The sequence below is a fragment of the Lottia gigantea genome (genome assembly GCF_000327385.1).
Source record: "Lottia gigantea unplaced genomic scaffold LOTGIsca_3, whole genome shotgun sequence".
NCBI classification, from domain to species: Eukaryota; Metazoa; Mollusca; class Gastropoda; family Lottiidae; genus Lottia; species Lottia gigantea.
Genome location: NW_008708986.1, coordinates 2,745,095 through 2,764,175, shown reverse-complemented (window position 1 = coordinate 2,764,175; position 19,081 = coordinate 2,745,095). Strand labels below are relative to the sequence as shown.

At 34.0% G+C, this 19,081-nt stretch overlaps 3 protein-coding genes across 3 annotated transcripts; 2 read left to right on the top strand and 1 right to left on the bottom strand.

The window, feature by feature from the left end:
* Positions 1-178: 178 nt before the first annotated feature.
* LOTGIDRAFT_153277 (hypothetical protein) lies at positions 179-2,116 on the top strand (the record flags this gene model as incomplete). Its single annotated transcript, XM_009057183.1, has 3 exons — positions 179-212; positions 1,115-1,294; positions 1,557-2,116. The coding sequence occupies 3 exons, from the start codon at positions 179-181 to the stop codon at positions 2,114-2,116; spliced, it is 774 nt and encodes a 257-aa protein (XP_009055431.1).
* Positions 2,117-8,791: 6,675 nt separating this feature from the next.
* LOTGIDRAFT_228572 (hypothetical protein) lies at positions 8,792-15,118 on the bottom strand (the record flags this gene model as incomplete). Its single annotated transcript, XM_009057182.1, has 8 exons — positions 14,891-15,118; positions 13,961-14,239; positions 13,410-13,697; positions 11,229-11,522; positions 10,553-10,795; positions 9,994-10,038; positions 9,208-9,267; positions 8,792-8,832 (listed from the first exon to the last, which is right to left on the bottom strand). Exons 1-8 carry the CDS (start codon positions 14,949-14,951, stop codon positions 8,792-8,794), a joined length of 1,311 nt encoding a protein of 436 aa, XP_009055430.1. The 5' UTR covers positions 14,952-15,118.
* A 1,036-nt stretch (positions 15,119-16,154) lies between these two features.
* LOTGIDRAFT_87233 (hypothetical protein) lies at positions 16,155-16,706 on the top strand (the record flags this gene model as incomplete). The annotated part of the gene is given in 3 exon segments (XM_009057032.1): positions 16,155-16,278; positions 16,290-16,422; positions 16,592-16,706. Coding segments are annotated over 3 exon segments (372 nt in total), but the record flags the coding sequence as incomplete, so codon positions are not given.
* Between the last annotated feature and the right edge of the window lie 2,375 nt (positions 16,707-19,081).

Genomic DNA, 19,081 nt, shown 5'->3' with positions numbered 1-19,081 from the left:
TCATGCTCTGGTCGAGATTTTTGATTAACGGAATTGTTTTGCTTGTACGGATTTTATTAATACGTATTGATTTAAGGTGGGGACGTTAGTAAATGAATAACAAATATAATTTCATAGGCAAAGAAAGGCAATTAACACAAGCATCTGTTCTTCCAAATTTGCCCTCATTGCACAAAATATGGTGTTTGCCTCTTCTCATTTGCCAGGTACAGGTACAGAAAAGTAGGGAGCTAAACTCTAAATCATTTCATTAAAAAAAGACAACGAGATTATTATGATGTTCAGAAATAGAACCTTTAAGTAAACTTACCTTATTCAATTACGTAAACTCTTCATAAACAATACCAACTCAGGAAAGACAAAGAAACAAATGATATCGAAACTCCTTTATTTCGTTTAAACGAATTAATTATTTCGTTTAAACGAATTAATTATTTCGTTTAAACGAAATAAATAATTATTTCGTTTAAACGAAATAAAAAGATGGGTTAATTATTTCGTTTAAACGAAATAGACGAAAAAATTAATTCGTTTAAACGAAATAATAATTCGTTTAAACGAATTAATAATTCGTTTAAACGAATTAATAATTCGTTTAAACGAATTATTAATTCGTTTTAACGAAATAATAATTTATTTCGTTTAAACGAAATAATTATTTCGTTTACACGAAATATGTGATATTATTTCGTTTAAACGAAATAATTATTTCGTTTTAACGAAATAACTATTTCGTTTAAACGAAATAATAATGAAAAGTGTTGAAAATTGCGCTTAAGGGGCTCCGTAGAAGCTAAACTATTCCATGGGCGAGAAATAGAATTGCCAATTTTACGGTTTCTTTCGTAGGCTACAAGAAAACATAAATGATCTATTTAAATACTTGATTTTAATATTATATGGGCAATTTTCGTTCACTAATCGCAGGCCTTCGACACAGAGGCACCAAAGGCAATAAATTCAAAAGATCAAAAAGATCCAAAGACAAGTGACAAGGTCTAGTGCCACGCTATAAGCCCTCCGCAGTTCTAGTAGTAAACTTAGCCCTAGTATATAGCTCAGAATAGGGTTAACCATGGCTTTACTGCTATATTATTTCATATTCTTTTTCCAGCTAAAGAATGTGGACCTCTCCCTCAAGGAAATTCATCAAAGGGAACTGTTAATGGCAGTACCTTATTTCCCAATACTGCCTCCTACACTTGTGATGAGGGACATGAACCTGTAAGCGGAGAACCCGAGATCTCGTGTCTGGCATCAGGAAAATGGGAAACCGATGTACTAGTTTGTCAACGTATAAGTAGGCATTGCCAGCGGCTTAAGAGTTATTAAACAATTAACCTATGCACTACGTGTGTCTGCTTCATCATGTTAATCATGATCATAAATGTAATCATATTTTCCATTTAATTATCATCTCGCCTTGATAGCCATTCCCGTCCATACTTTTTCTGAACTTTATATATTGTTAAATATTCTCTATAGATTTGTTTTCTTATTTACACTTCAGGTTCAAAAACAGCCAAACTCATTATTATATTCTGCTTCTATTTCAGTGACGAAAGATTGTGGATCTGAACCATTAGATTTAGTTTCTGTTGTGGATGGATCATCATCAGTTAATTCTGAAAGTTACGACAAGATGATAGACGAAATTGCAGATTTCAATTCCATAAGTTTGAATGTTAACTCAATGACAGTAAACGTAGGTCTTGTAAATTCTGATGGTAATTTTGATTTCAGTTCAGATGTAATTATTCTATCAAGTGACTCCAATCAAGTGCTTGGAAAAATTCGTGCTCTAAAGCATCAAGGTGGATCTTTGGATTACGCATTTAGTATAAATACGGCCAAGAACAGTATTTTTGACGATTTTCGACCTGAAGTCCAGGATGTTATTATACTCCTGAGTGCCGGAGTATCGAGTGTAAATCCTCAGAGTAAAGCAAGTGATGCCAAAGGCGCCGGTATTAAAATCTTTACCATAGGCATTGGCGATAGTGTCGATAGGGGTGAGCTGAAAGGGATTGCTTCCGATCCTACTGAAGCTAAATTTATAAACTTTTTTAGTGATATTCGGGCAACACTTCATGATCTTGTTAACGATTTCTGCTAATGGAGTATATAGAGTATATTTATTGTTTTAATGCCAATAAATTATAGTGCAGTTTTGTCGTGTTATTAATGCTCTTTTAGCACCTTAAGACATGGTCTTATAAACATCTCAAGAAAGTATGACGTGGGGACGTATTTTGCGCACGATGGGATAGAATTAACAGAGAGCTTACTCTTTAAGTGCAGCATTGCTTTACCTCTCGAAAACCTTGAGTAGTCTGATAGATTGCTGTTTACGTTTACCTGGTTTAGTCGTTTTCAAGCCATGTCTATTTTTTCGGCTACAACCTACCTATTTTACTAATGCTTACAATTCCTGTTGTCAAAACAAGCGTGTAATTGATCGGATTAGAAACCGGAGCATACAGAAAGGTGTCCTGACATAGATGCTACAGCTCAAGAGCTCAGAGCATGTCAAGGTCGCCACAAATAAGCGTGAAGGAAGCATCAGATACCATCCTGTGGGTGTCATTGTCGCCAATAAACGCTGTTGAGATCGCCATGAAATCTAGAATGCCTTTAGACATCTTCATTAACGCGATTAAAACTAGAACTGCGAACAGTTCCGAGCGTGGCAACGAGACCTTATCCCATGAATTTATAACCTTTTGAAACTTCTAGTCTGTTAGCTATTAAACCTACAATTTTTGAACAAGATATTAAAATCGATTTTATAATTACATTCCAGAAATGTTACCTCAATGTATGATATTTGAATTTTCCATTAACATTCATTAAATTGACTGAGAGTCTCAGAGAGCATATTCTGTTAAATTCCCGGGAAAGGGTTCCCACTAACCTAGATGAGCCACTGACGGTCTTTAGAATGAGGGCTTTCTAAATTTTTTCACATCAATGAGGTACCATTGAGTCAGATACTAGATGGCGCGTTCGTGAAGTAGGACACGCTTGTTATCAATATAACTTCGTGCTAAAAGTGCTTAGTGCTAAAAGTACTTATAGTGCGTTTGCAAAAATGTCTAAAATGACAAAAAGCACAACCTTAAATTTCTTATTGTTATCAATAAGATAGCAAAGCAAGGCAATAAACGCCCACAGGCAGCTGGCAGTGCAGTAACAATTACCAGTATGAAATATCCAACCTTCAATCTTACACTTCTTTGGAACTTTTTGGGGCGATACTGTATAATATTACCAAATTTTGTCAAAATCTGTCAAGAATTGGGCCTTCTAGAGTTTTTACAAGCTAAAACTTTTTTAGAACAAGGGCAATGACTCAAACTAAATATTTTTCGATTCTTCTGATTTTCAATAGGCTTCATCCTTGGGTGATTACAACACTCACACCAAGTTTCGTCAAAATCTGTCAATAATTCAACCTTTTAGAGTTTTTGTTAACGCTTTTTCGAGTGTTTACGTGCTAAAAATTGAACGCATTTCCAATAATCCATACTAATTATTTTTTTCGATTTTTCTGATTTTCAATAGGGTCCATCCTTGGTTGATAACAAACACTCACACAAAGTTTTGTCAAAATCCGTTAAGAAGTGTGCCTTCTAGAGTGTTAACGAGGTAATCATTGAACGCATTTTCAAGAACAAGGGCAATAACTCATACTAAATATTTCTCGATTTTTCTGATTTTCGATAGGGTCCATCCTTTGGCGATAGCAAACACTGTCACAAGTTTCATCAAAATCCGTGAAGAATTGTACCTCCGAGGGAGGGAGTTTGGGCGAAATATCTGAGATTGCCCGAATTTCTAGTCTAGTTACAGATTTTTTTCCCGAAAAACTTTCACATAGTTCCGGATCAATGAAATCGTTAATTCCAATGCTTGATGGATGTGATAACTCATTAGTGCGGTGGCTCACATACGACATATTTCACTTTTAATTTTGAATTACAAACATTAATATCACCTAGGGGAAGATTAATGTTTTAATTAAAAATTACAGAAATTATCACCTAATTTTCACCTAAATTAAAATAATTATCACCTAGGTGAAAATTAAAGTTTTTAATTCAAAATAAAAAGTGAAAAAATGTCGTATGTGAACCACCGTACATTTGGTTTATTATTACCTGTTTTGTTACTGTCAGTTATACAGGGCACGTGTTCTGCACAAGGCCTACTGGACATGGAAGTTTCCACCTAATCTATTAATAACTCATTTGATCTATCATTAACTATATTCTTCTGACCCCTACCAAAGGGACTTTTATTTTGGAGACTTGAAGCACGGGTTACTTTTTTAGTATAGTAGTAGTAGTAGTTTTACGATTTTCCCCATTCCCGTAGTATGAAATATAAACAAAAATTTTTATATAGTGGTTATATGGTATTGTGGTACCGTATGGGGGCACAAGGACATCGGAGAATATTCTGTAATGTCTTGATGAACTCATTAATGGTTAATTTGTATAGTTGTGTCAAATTTGTCGAAAAAGAGGCTCAAAAATATATCGGAGAAACTCCGACATTACTCTATCCGTATCATGTAACCTTTTAAATTTCTCAACTCATATTTCTCATATGATTGAAATAAATGATATTCATACCTACAAGCAGATTTGAATGAAAAAACGGTCGCGATTGTTGGAGGGCACATTGATCAACGGATGAAATATGTATATTGCCTTGATATTTCATTTATGACATGCTGTTTTGTTCGGGGAAGTTCTTGTACAATCTTTATTCCATGACTTGCATATTTTCAGGGTTAGACAACGACATCTTGAAGTATATCTGTGAGAATTTTGAAAGATCAGTTTACCAACATGCTGAAATACTACCCGTCAAACTTTTTTTTGGGACACCCGATATAAAGAATTGAAAGTAAGGGAACCCAACCTTAAATAAGTTTAAATCATTTAATAAGATCTAAATCATTTAATAAGATCTAAATCATTTCATAAGTTATACATAACTAAAACATTAAATAAGTTATACAAATCTAAATTATTTAGTAAGTTATACATATATCTTGTTGTTACTTTTGGACTTGTCTGCTGCTTTTGACACACTTGATACTGAGGACCTCCTTAGTGCCTTGTGGGATGAAATCGGAGTTCGAGGGGATGCTTACAACTGGTTCAAGACGTACTTAACAAATCACCACATGACTGTAGATGTTACTGGTAACAAATCAACAGAATTTGTGATGCCTTGTGGAGTTCTGCAAGGTTCTGTATTAGGACCTGTTCTATTCATTATTTTCATTTTCACCAACCATTAACAAATATAGCTCACCAACATGGACTGTCCGCTCACCTATTTGCTGACGATTACCCAACTTTATCTATAGCTTTTGAAACATCAACACAATCTGAATCTATTGAAAAGATCGAGACATGCCTGACAGAAATTCACAACTGGATGACGACACACTTCCTCAAATTAAATCCCGATAAAACAGAGTTACTCGTCTAAGCCACTAAACAACAACTTGCAAAACTACACAGATCTAATTTGAAAATGAACTGATAGTTCAATCGGATAAAGACAAAAATATCGGCGCCGTGATTGATTCTAATCTGTCCTTCAAACACCATATCAACTCTACCTGTTCTACAGCTTTCTACCTTCTAAAACAAATACCAAAGATTGCGAAACGTCAAAGAAAATCTAATCCATGCTTTCATCACAACTAAATTGGACTCTAACAATGCCCTCTTTCACCGACTTCCAGAATACCAAATAGAAAAATTACAACATATCCAAAATTCAGCGGCTCGATTTTTAACCAACACCAGGAAATTTGAACTTATCTCCCCAATCTTGATTGGTTACCAGTCAAAAAACGAATTGAATTTGAAATACTTTTACAAACCTACAAAGCCATAAACAAAAAATCTGCAACATACATTCAACAACTGATCGAATTTTCAAATCCAACACGAACCTTAAGATCTTTATGTCAGTGTTAATTAAGCGTGCCAGCAGTTAACCTCGAAATCACCAAACGAGCTACATAATTTACAGATAGAGGTAAGAGTTACAATTTGCACTGGAAATGTTCATTATCATTATCATTTTGACCTTAAAAGTTCAAAAAATCAATAACGTGTGTAACCTCCGCGTGCTTGAATGACACAATGTACCCTGTTTCTCATGTTTCCAGTGAATCGTCGAACCTCTTCTAATGTTAATTGTCGCCATTCTTGATGCAGTGCTGCTTCCAGTTGCCGAAGAGTTTGAACAGGAGGTTCACGTGCTCGTACTCGTCGCCCAATGAAATCCCAAACATGTTCTATTGGATTTAAATCCGGACTCATAGCAGGCCATGGTAAAGTTGTATTTGCACTGGTCCTCATAAAATCGTTGACTGCTCGTGAACGATGTGGTCTAGCATTATCGTCCATGAATTGTGGTCGACTCGCAAGTGTGTGGTTGTCAAAATGAGGAACCACAATCGGTTGCAACACGTCACGGATGTACTGTTGTCCTGTCACGTTACCCCTGATGGTGACAAAATCCAGCTTGCAGTCATGGGAGATACACCCCCATATCATGACGGACCCCCCACCATATGGAACTGTTGGTCTGATGTTCCTAGGAGTGTAGGCTGTGTTTCGTTGCATCCACATTCTAGTTCTGCCATCTGTTACATGGAGCAGGAACCGACTTTCATCTGACCAATGAACACGTCTCCAAGACCTCATATTCCAGTTCTGACGAGCAATACACCAGGCTAAACGTGCTGCCTTGTGGCTATCTGTCAACAAAGGGCGTTAAATTAACTTCCTGGCTTTCATTCCTGTGCTTCTCAACCGATTTCTGAGCGTTCTTAGACTGAAACGACGATTTGGCATCCATAGGCTTTTCAGACGAGTACTCGTTGCAAAGGGTTCTCGACGAACAAGGCGCTGAATGGCCCTGTCTTCTCTCTGTGAGGTCACTGGGGGTCTTCCTGATCTGGGTCGATCCTTCACAGCGCCAGTTTGAAGATGTTTATTGACCAGACGACTAATAACAGTGTGATTATAACCCAGATTCCGTCCAATTGCGCTGTAAGACATTCCTACATTGTGAATACCGATTATTTTCCATCTTGTGGCATCAGATAAGCGTCTACGTGCCATATGTCCCTTTGTGTGAGTAAAGATCGATTTTGAATGAGAGAATTAAACCAATAGAAGTGACAAAAGATACTGCATTTTGAGAAACACAAGGGTAGCAAACTGCACGCGCGGTTCATGTTCTCCACGAGATGTTTTGTCATGATTTGTTCACTCCACTTTATTAAAGGCACATTTTACTTTTCAAAAATCCGATATTTATTAAATTATTAAAACTTGGTGCAAAACTATCATGATTTGTTTAAGGATGTGCTTAACTTTTTTCTTTGTGTATATATATTTAGATTGAAACATCTGTCTCTATTCCATCCACAGGTGCGAGTTTTTAAAAACTATTTAGATACCTCAGATCTATAAAACCGAGATATAATTTATGTTTGGAAAGATGAATATTTTTGTAGTTTAGCCATACCAACAGTTTCTACCTACACTATCTATGTCACATCTCCGGTTCCATCAAAGTTGTTTTGATCGAAACTGATCTTGCATCGGCCAGTTAAAATTGCGTACGCAGCCAAAAGGTCAAACGCCACAAGTTACACTAATACCAAACACTTATCAAGAGTCATTGTAAAGGTATTTTAATATAATGTTAGAAAACACGCATCTCTGGAGATATGAAAAATCCCCATTCAACAGGACCTTTTTCTTCTGACTCTACTCCAGCCGACAACAGTCAGAGGCTGGAATAGAAGCAGAGGTTTCAGACTAACATATATCTAAATTATTTAATAAGTTGTACATATATATCTTATTCATTTAGTAAGCTATATATATTTATATCTATATAATTCATTTATTAGGTAAAACATTTCAATCATATAGTAAACTCTACATATCTCGATCAGTTTGTAAGCTATACATATCTACATCGTTTATTAAGTTATATATGTATCCAAACCCTTTAGTAAGGCTGATAGGGTTCTCTCGTGCAGGATGCCCTGGGCAATATTCGATGTATCAAAAAGTATCCTGAACATATTTACTCCATCGTTTTGTACCTCGGCCCTAGCGTTTAATTTTAAGATATCTATGCATACAAAGCCACATCGGGTACCTGACACGCTGTGCGTTACAAACAATGGCTAGTCTAATGAAAATAGACCTAACACTGGTACCGTTTTTTTTAATTAGCTTTAATTTTTAATATAGCCACTTCACGACAGCCCTCTTGAACTTTCGTCAAATTAACCATTTGACCTAACCTGATAAACACCGCTTCACAAAGTGCCAGCGCTGGAGAGGGTAGAAATTTGATTGGTTAACGCAGACGTCATCGAGTTAGGTGGCATCAGGTCCTGTTACTAGGTCCGGAAGTATTGACACTTAATCCGATTAACATATGTTTATATAATAATTTAATTACGGCCAATCATTTAGAAAAAACTTCCGATTAGGCCAAGAAGTTAATTTGACGAACGTTCAAGAGGGCTGTCATATGATCCGAACTGAAGCGGCTATATTAAAAATTAAAAACGGAACGAAAGTTTGATCTAATTTCATATAAACTGAAACAATGGCATACTTTATGAGCAATAAGCAATAGAATTTAATATTGAAATTTTGTGTAAACGTTGACCAAAAAGATCATATCGGGTAAAAAAAAACCTATAAAGGTAACAGAACTGGCTATTTTATGGTCGACTCTGACATGCCTTGTTGTCATAACTTACACCTGTAAATGGAAATAAAAATATTTCATATATTTTGTAGTATAATGTGATGTATAATGACTTTATACAAAAGTAGCCTTTTATTATTAAAAAAAGGGTTAAAAAACAAATGATAGTTTGAAAATATTTGGAGCAACTTAAATTAATATTTTCTCTACTCTGTTTTCTGAAAATTTAGCTTAAAACACCAATTTTAAATATATTTATACATTCTTTTAAAATATAGAAAGATAGCCATCTCAGACGTCTTCTAACACCGACCATAAATAGAATATATGTTTTTTACGAAAATTGTTTTAGGCTAGAACGTACAAACGTAAGGCGATATTTTAGTTGTAATAGGCCTGCAATATTCTAAATATTATCTATTTTCTTACCCGTATGCGGTCGAGAAAGTTGTTCATATAGACCATCTGTTACATTCATATTCATTCTACCTAAAATTAATAAATATCATTTTTTGCATTTAAGTCCTTTTCGTCAGCTAAATTCATACCGGCGAAATTTCCTGAAGACGTTATACTTAAAGGTATATTACCGTTTAAGATGACCAAAAATGTATGCAACAGAATCCATCTATAATCCAATAAACCCAAAAACCTAAGAAATAATTCATTAAATTAAGTTATTTTAAAACACGGTTAGAAGTATTTTTCAAAAATTATTGAGTTTAATGGATATATTATTGTCTTATACAGAGATTTTTTAGTCATGACACCTGACAAGTCTAACCTATGAATATACATGTATCCTGTTATTGACCAAGTTTGAGACTATATAATATTTTTTCCATCGTAAGGTTTTCAATATATGAAAATATATGTTATTCATATGTAAGCCCAATAAATTATGTGTAATATCTGCATGAGGAAATATTCTATAGTCCAAGTAGGATATTAAAACCTTTCTGCAATTTCAGTGCGTAGGATTTTCAATATGGAATATGGCTGGACAGCTGAAATGCAGCACTCTAGATTGATATGGCAAGTATTTATCATTCATTAAGGATTGTTTCTATCTTTTGAAACTTTGCAACCGATATGACTATCCGAAATCCAAAATGGATTATCTAGGTGCATGGCTCAATTATCATGCAATTACAATCATTTTGCAAAAAAAATAAAAAATAAATAAATAGAATAAATAAACAAAAAATTATATACCTCCTTCAGTTTCGGCTGAACGTATTGAAGGTGGAATTACCTCTTCTACAAATAGAATAAAATTATTTAATTTCTGAAATGGGTCATAGGCCTAGCCTTCGTCTTCTTATTAATATAATAATTTATCATCGGTGTTATGAGAGCAGTGGTGATTCAAAAGGGTTAGACGCTCCCAATGCGACTTATGTCGAGATAATATATTGGGATTTTTTAGGGGCAGAAAAGTTCAATTTTTTGCGACGTTGGAATCTGTGGGTAACTGACTCTTCTGCGACTGCTGTTAGCTTCATGAGAGTATCTAAGCTTGTTTTAGTCACAACTACTATACATACGACTGAAAAATACCAAGTCAGCACCTCGGCACCATTTTCAAGCATTATATCAAGCCAATTAAAAGGCTGTATATTCTTTATTTTAATACTTAATGGTCTGTTGATTCAGAACAAACGATTCGGGGAAGTATGAAACCCCCCCAAAACGACGCGTTTAAGCAATCAGAATTTAATGGACTTAAGAATAAGGAATAAGTTAAACACAATACTTATGTTTGCATACTAACGTGTTGAAGGAGATCTCTTGAAGTAAATGACAGTACCCATGATGGCTATTATAGCAAGTAACAACCCGATACCTATACCAACTCCTATCCCAGCTCCGAACGTAAGATCTTCCTGTTCATATACATGTACTATCTTATCATCTGTGGCAACTTCTGTTTTGGGTGTTGATTGACTAATTGTTGTAAAATCAGGAAATACTGTTTGGTCGATTGGAGGCTTTGTTTGAGGTGGATCAGAAGGATCTGAAAGTTTAAGCAAGAACCAATCACATAACTATATAATCAATTGGTTTGTTCGTTTTTTTTATGATCTACTCCATCCATCTACGATCTGGTGAAATTTTAAGCTCTATCACTAAAACAGTCAACAGTGGCTCAACTATAGGTTAGGATCCTCCGACGGAAAATTTCCATGTACAGTATTAGGGCCTCATTTTTGTTAATAAGGAGACAATATTGCCCTTTGTATAAGATGTGAAGCATTTTATATTGTGTGTTAACTTTAAGATATTTACTTCTTTTTTTGGAGTGTGGGTCTCTTAGGGATGAGGGTCCGTGGACTTATACCTGTATCTATGTTTTGTGCAACAAAATATGAGTAGATCTTGGATACCTATCTTTATTTTTTTACACGACTGTATCATTCTTTAAAATAGTTAACATCGAATATACTCACTTGTCAATGTGGTACCCTGTGCCAGATTAGAATAAACACTGGTTCCATATCGGATATCATAAGCTGTTAGCAGGAAGTAGTAGGTAGTATTTGGTTTAAAATTGTTAAATATGTAAGTCACAGTTGAACCGACGTTTTTGACATTAACATTACTCCCCCATTGCCCATACTGTGATTTGTAATACAACTTGTATAGTGGTGCTGTTTCAAACAATTCTCCAGCAGTCCATTCAATATGTATCGAGTTGGGTGTTGTACTCCAAGCTCTTACATATTTCGATGGTAATATTAAACCTGCAAATTATATGATATTCAAAGATTACAAGGAGAGATATGATACGCACTCTCGCAGCTTTGTAGATTATGAAATTTGGCAAACAACAATATTTACCCAGCCTCTTTTATAAAAACGTGTATTTCTTCTATATCGGTGCTTGAGTGTTCTACTGAAAAATTTATTTTGAAGAACAAGGCCCGTGACTAGCTATCAATATTTTGATATATCTGAATCTAGAATGGTTTCACTAGTTTTGTTGCCTTATAGAATCGAAATAAATTTGAAAAGATAGCTTGCCAGGCAAGGTAATATACGCCCACCACCAGCTGTCAGAAATGATATCAAAATCTTTAGTGGCTTAAGAATGAATTTTCAAATAATCTTAAAATCATCTATAAGGAAAGGCAAAAACCTGAAACAGTTCATAAAATTATCATCACATTCAAACATGAACATGTCTCATCCGATTATTACTAATTTTGAACTTGACCGAGATCTCTTCAATCATGCATATCTAGTTTCATCAAGACTGGATGAAATCTGTAGTCTCTATCGTGCCTGCATGCCGAATTTTAAAAGTTTTTACTAATTCAAGGGCAATAACTCCGAAACCATTCATCCAATGGTTACCATTTACGAACTCGACGAAGATCTCATCTATAAAAACATATATGAATACCTAGTTTCATCTAGGTTGGATAAAAACTGTAATCTCTATCGTGCCTGCAATCTAAATTTGAGGCGTTTTTACTAATCAAAGGGCAATAACTCTGAAATTAATCATCTGATTTGTCTCAATTTGAAACATGACTGATATCTCATCAATATATACATGCATCCAAGTTTCATCAAGATCACATAAACTGTAGTCTCTATCGTGCCTACAAGGCAAATTTGACGCGTTTTTACTAAGTCAAGGGCAATAACTCTGAAACGGTTTATCTGATTATTACCAATTTCGAACTTGACCGAGATCTCATCAATATATACATGCATATCAAGTTTCATCAAGATCGGATGTCGCATATTCAAAAAACCAGAACTTAAATGACAACTTTGTTCATATCAAACTAAAGCCCATTGGCATGTAACAATCCAACCTCTCGCTTTTGGGCGAGATGTTATTTTATCTAATTTCAGAACAGATGAGAAGAAAAATGCCCAGTAGTTCCAGACCATTTATTCCATCCTCGTAATGAAGCATTTGTTCCATCTTAGGTCTGGGAGAATCAAACCCTTCCTTCCCCGAAAACTAATAGGGTGACGACATCATTTCGCGTACGAACTTTTGGCATTTCAAAATGTATTTTAAATTCAAATATTACTGTGACAGTTAACTCTAATGATTCAGATCAGACATGCGGATACGAAAGATCTCACCGAACAGAACCGAGACAATAATAAACTCAACTTATGTCAATAAAATAAACCGTTGTGAAGGTATATGTTACACTCGCTGGTAAGATATTTGGAAACATTCATATCTCACACAGAAGGCATAGAAGGGAAAGATGTGCCATTTTTTTGACCAATCATACTCTTTTCTAAGAATAATCCAAGTCTTTTTTTTTTTTTTTTTTTTTTTTAGACATTTTTAGATATTTTATTTTTGAAGTACTGAAGTATCAAATCAACCTCCAAAATGGGGCATATGTCCGTTTGAATAAAATGGTATGCGGAATTTTTTGTATGGACAGACTCTTGTCTATTCACCGGAGTCAACAGCTCGAAACCTTTAAGAACTGAAGATGGCAAGGGCTCGTTGAGACATGTTCACCTTTCAACTTCTTCACTATTCTGTTATGTGATATATTCATTTCATTTTGTCATGTGATATATATACTTTTCGCACGCCGCAGTACGTCTTCATTCTACTCACCACAGATAAAGTATCAATGACTTACCCCGTAAAGTGAGATTTGTAATTAACATTCCTATAGAATTGTTTGCCTCAATGTGATAGATACCATGAGAGTCTTCTGAATAAGTACGGAAATACAGTCGGACTTTGTTGGAATAACTCAATACATCTACATCAATAGGCAGATCTTGTAATCCAGAAGGTTCGTATTTCTGAACGGAATATGTTGGTTTAGGTTGGCCAATTATCAACAGGTCGAAATATTTATTTGAAGCTTGAGCCGAGTAGTAAGAGACTGGACTTTTAACTGATTCCGCCCAAGTTGGTGGACCTGAAATTATGACACCGAATATAGCATTATAACTTGAACGGCAAAAAAGAGCCTGAATTGATACTCATCTCAGCACAGAGTCTTTTCTTCACTAAAATGCAGGTTTAAATGAACTTTCAACTAAGCTTGTCACTTTTGAAAATTAAATCAAACATCCGCGTTAATTATAATTTGATAAGATTTTAACCATTACATTTAACAGCATTTTTAAGTGGAAATGCTGATGATTTTAACTATATAGGAATAAGAATTAGTATACGCACAATCCACTGTGACATAAATAACGGGGGAGTACATGCCAGTTCCATTAAATCTACCATAACATCTATAATAGGTATTATCATCACAGGTTATTGTTTTAGTAGTTGATCCGGAGTAAGAATTTCCAATATCTTCGAAATTTCTACCACTTCTTTGAATGTAATAACTTGATATAGACGAGTAATTTGATGAAATTGTGCAGGTAATCTTCACGGTGTCATTAAGCTCGTATGTTTGCTTTGAAGACGAACTGTCATTTATTGTAATAGATGGTAGAGCGACTGTAAAGAAATAAATACAAAGGAATAATATCAGTCGTTTTTACAATGAATACAACCTCTCGGAATGACTAAAAAAGTAAAAAAATTAAAATTGGCCAAAATTAGTGTATATGTTCATCATTTCAATTCCAATTCGCCCCTAAATTATTCCCCCGTTTTCCAGTTTCTTCCGTTCAAATGACACAATATCTATTTTTAGTATTAGAGCTACAATAACAAAGAAGGCTTATGTCATCCCGTTTGTTAATCTATATCTATTTAATGATTACTGCATAATTCATATTTTACATTTATACCACAATAAAATGATCAATTATTATTATCCATGAAATATAGTTATTTGAGTGATATCATTTTTAAATAATCTTCGGACAGAGTTATCTGTTCTTGCCAATTTATCTGGCAATATGTCAGCCTGAGTGGTCAGCCTTTAAGGACCGATTCAATGTTCAACTCATGGAAACATTGGCGAAGATTAAACCGAATAAAGAACTGGGTCTCCAATTGGAAACCGGGACTTTAAACTTTAGATCTAGCGTCAAACTAAAGTCAACTATCTATCAACTAACATCACCATAACAAAGGCCAGATTATTTATCGGTTGCAACCTTTGAAAACATAACGTCATAAGTGCTGGAATTAGATTCTTACCTGTTACTGTCAAGATTAAACACTGTATATAACACACTGTTGTTATCCACTTAAAACCCATGGTTTTTCTTCATATCTGGAGGATATATAGTTATATATATATAACTTGTCATCTGAACACATTGAAATGCATACAATCAATCACTACCTTTTTTCCTTTTGAATCTGAATAAACTTTCCCTTAGGAAGGGCAAAGCTATCATTGTTTTGTGTGTGTTTATCTCTTACTCTTGAATGTTCAACGACTAGTCGTTACAATCATAAGCTTATGTTAAAGAGGGTATATTGATATATGTCACGGTAAATATTTGGTTTCCCCAGATAATACAGCTCCATTACAGCATAGCCTAAAACAGTTTGGAAACTTAATTAACATGACAACTTCTTAACTTTATTTAAAGGTCACGATTCACAACTTCTTGACTTTATTTAAAGGTCACGATTCACCATTTTCGGTGGGTGATATATGTTAATAGTTTTCAGAAATAGCAATTTTACTGTACGTAAGTCGCACAACTAGAAATTTCACTTATTTATCTTATGAGTTAAGACTGAAGTCAATGATTTTGCGCTCGATGGAATTTTGTTTTGGAACATAATGATTGGTATACAATGACGGAGGCAGCCATTTTGAACATCACATCACATGATATCAACACCACGTCCGATTGGTTTAAGAACATCGTTCGCCAGATAAAATACGTCGGACACGGTCGACGAGCAAAATTCATCGTCGGCGTAAAAATTGGCCGAAAATATCTAACATTTTTTATGCTGGCGATTTAGCGTCGAAGCGGGCACGCGAGATAATTTGTTGAGCAATTTTATAATTCGCCGTGATCGTGTGAAAAAAATACGCTAGTCTGCTCACACTTGAGAAAGCTAAAATTTCGACGGTAAGCAAAATAAGTGAACCATGGCCGCCCAATTAAAGGCGATTCGTAATACACATACTAGACGGATGGAGCGTTCACGTTAAATTCTCACTGAAAGAAAACTCTAATTTTTCATTGAAACGCTATTTATCATATGATATACACAAAGGTTAAGTCTATGACAACTTACATAATGTATGTCATCAAAATCTGATCAATTGTTAAGTCTAGGCGTTTCGACAATAAAAAGTGGTAGTAGAAAATGATCTCCTAACTACTTACGTGTTTTCCCTTTGAAGGGTTTTCCTATTACACCCGGCGTTTAAATCACAAACAAATTTGATGCATGACGCTATCTTTACGGAAGCGTATTAGGGCCATTCATTTTTTTTTTGAATTTTCAAGTTAGTATGTTGAATTTTCAAGTTAGTATGTTGAATTTTCAAGTTAGTATGTTGAATTTTCAAGTTAGTAACTTGAATTTTCAAGCTAGTATGTTGAATTTTCAAGTTAGTATGTTCAAGTTAGTATGTTGAATTTTCAAGTTAGTATGTTGAATTTTCAAGTTAGTATGTTGAATTTTCAAGTTAGTAACTTGAATTTTCAAGTTAGTATGTTGAATTTTCAAGCTAGTATGTTAAATTTTCATGTTAGTACGTTGAATTTTCAAGTTAGTATGTTGAATTTAGTAACTTGAATTTTCAAGTTAGTAACTTGAATTTTCAAGTTAGTAACTTGAATTTTCAAGTTATTATCTTGAATTTTCAAGTTAGTAACTTGAATTTTTAAGTTAGTAACTTGAAAATTCAACGACTTTTCAAATTAGTATGTTGAATTTTCAAGTTAGTATGTTGAATTTTCAAGTTAGTATGTTGAATTTTCAAGTTAGTATGTTGAATTTTCAAGTTAGTATGTTGAATTTTCAAGTTAGTATGTTGAATTTTCAAGTTACTAAATTCAAGATACTAACTTGAAAATTCAAGATACTAACTTGAAAATTCAAGTTACTAACTTGAAAATTCAGCATACTAAATTCAACATACTAACTTGAAAATTCAACATACTAACTTGAAAATTCAACATACTTACTTGAAAATTCAAAAAAAAAAAAATGAATGGCCCTAATATGCTTCCGTATATTTTCCTCGTCTGGTGTCATATTACTTAAAGTTGGGTTCCCAATTGGACGGCTAATACTAGAATAATAAGGATACGGTATTTTATACATTTGTACATTTAAAACATACATACGTTCATTAAAAGATGCCATATAATTATAACAATCGAAAGTAGAGGTGATAGGGAAAGTAATAATTAAATCACGATTCCGTTTACACGGTATCACGCAATTTGATTGGATAACAGTGGTTACGTGAATTCGATTTATATCTGTGCAAACGGAATGTAAAAATATAAGCTCCACCCCTTAACGGACTACTTTTATGATTGAGTGGCCACTACACGGCATTCGTTCCTTCGAACGCCAACAACGCCGAAATCGACACATCACTGATTGATAAAGGTATTTTCTAAATTCCCTCAAATTCCAACAATATCATGAATTCTGGACTAAGAACTCGTTCGCTACGAGGATTTAAAATATTTTTATTCAAAATCAAAGCTGCTAGTGGGCGTATATTACCTTGTCTGTCAAGTTATCTTTGTTGATATGTTCATTGATCAGCGGTGAATAAATTTTGTATGAATATTTGAGGAATTTTTAGGTGGTTTCCCTTACGAAACCTTTGACACCCAAACATTCCTTTTGTTTACACAGCCATGAAGCGGTTTAAAATGTAAGTTATTATTGAGCCAATTTTTATGTAACATTATAATATTATGTAGCTAACTTTAAGATTCTATACAGTGTTCATAGTTTTTTTTCTGTTTATACATCGATAAACTGAAAAAATTTTCAAGTCATTCGTTAAGTAAGCGGATTACCCAGAGAATACAGGCGGATTTTCTACATACATTTCTTTTGAATACATGGATAATTTATTATAAAACCAATTATCAAAAAGCTGCTTTTACTCTAAAAATGCGACAAGCCATCTTTAAAGGACCTAACTCCCGAAGTTTAATTGTTATAGAACTACATTCAAATTGCATTCATTGCATTCTATCAAAAACAAAATAAGAAAGGAAAATATCAGTGTAAATATTATTTATGTAAATATTGTAAGTATGGGCGAGACATTTGTGACAGTTTTCCTCGACTAGAACATGAAATGACAACACGTCATTTCTATATTTTATAAATACTCTTACTCTTCTTTCTAAATTTATTAACTAAATCAATTATGTTACCTTTTTGCGCGACGAGATAATTATTTTGGTCATACTTCAGACAAGAATATTGGCAACTAAGCCAAACAAATGAGGGTCTAATGACTGCAAATTGTTGCACTTTAAGTAAAATATTGACTCAATAATAGATCTAATTTGAATCCAAGGAAAATTGGTCTGAATGCATTATATTGAATGATGATATCACCAAAAATACACAAAAATCATATAATCAAGCAAAGATATCACCCGGGTACGATACAAAACATTTACAATAGTAATCCACTTTCATTGAGGATGGTGCAGAAAAGTAGGACGTAAAACTCTATTCATTTTAATTGAGGAAGAATAAATAGAAATTGAATAACAATAGAGTAGTGTTGTGTAGGAAAATCTTTCTCCAATCCTAAGGCTATAGTTATTCTTTTCGCCAGTAGGTGGCCAAATATTTAACCAATAGGCCCAGGCAATATTCACCAACTCACTTTATTGCCACCATATTATAAGAATATAATGATCAAAATAGTTCTCTTTTTTGAGCGAAAAAGAAAACTAAAACCGATAAAGGTTTTATATCTGGTCAAAACTTAGTGCCAAACATTTAATTTGTTTGATTCTATCATTGCTTTTTCTGGGATACATTGTTTCATGAAAGCAGTCTGTTGTGAGAGTTTAAAAAAAACAAAAATTAAACAAGGTCTTAGTGTTGAAAATATTAAAGATGGGTTACCTTTTTTTCATTAACGAAAATGAAAATGTTAATACTTATATGAATAGGAAGTAGAGGTGTTCTAATGACTTGGTAAAATACCAGTTTGTCTCTCATGTCCATAATTTAATCATAATTAGCCAAATTAGAAGAGAAATACCAACAGAATTCCAATGAGTGACCGATCAAGAAAGGTCTAAAAGTCCCTTTTTTGTTTATCCAGACTGTACATATACGGACATTTATGATTGGTTAAAACTCTTAATTGTGTGCAATAAGAACATAATGATATGATTAAGAATACATGATAATTCATTA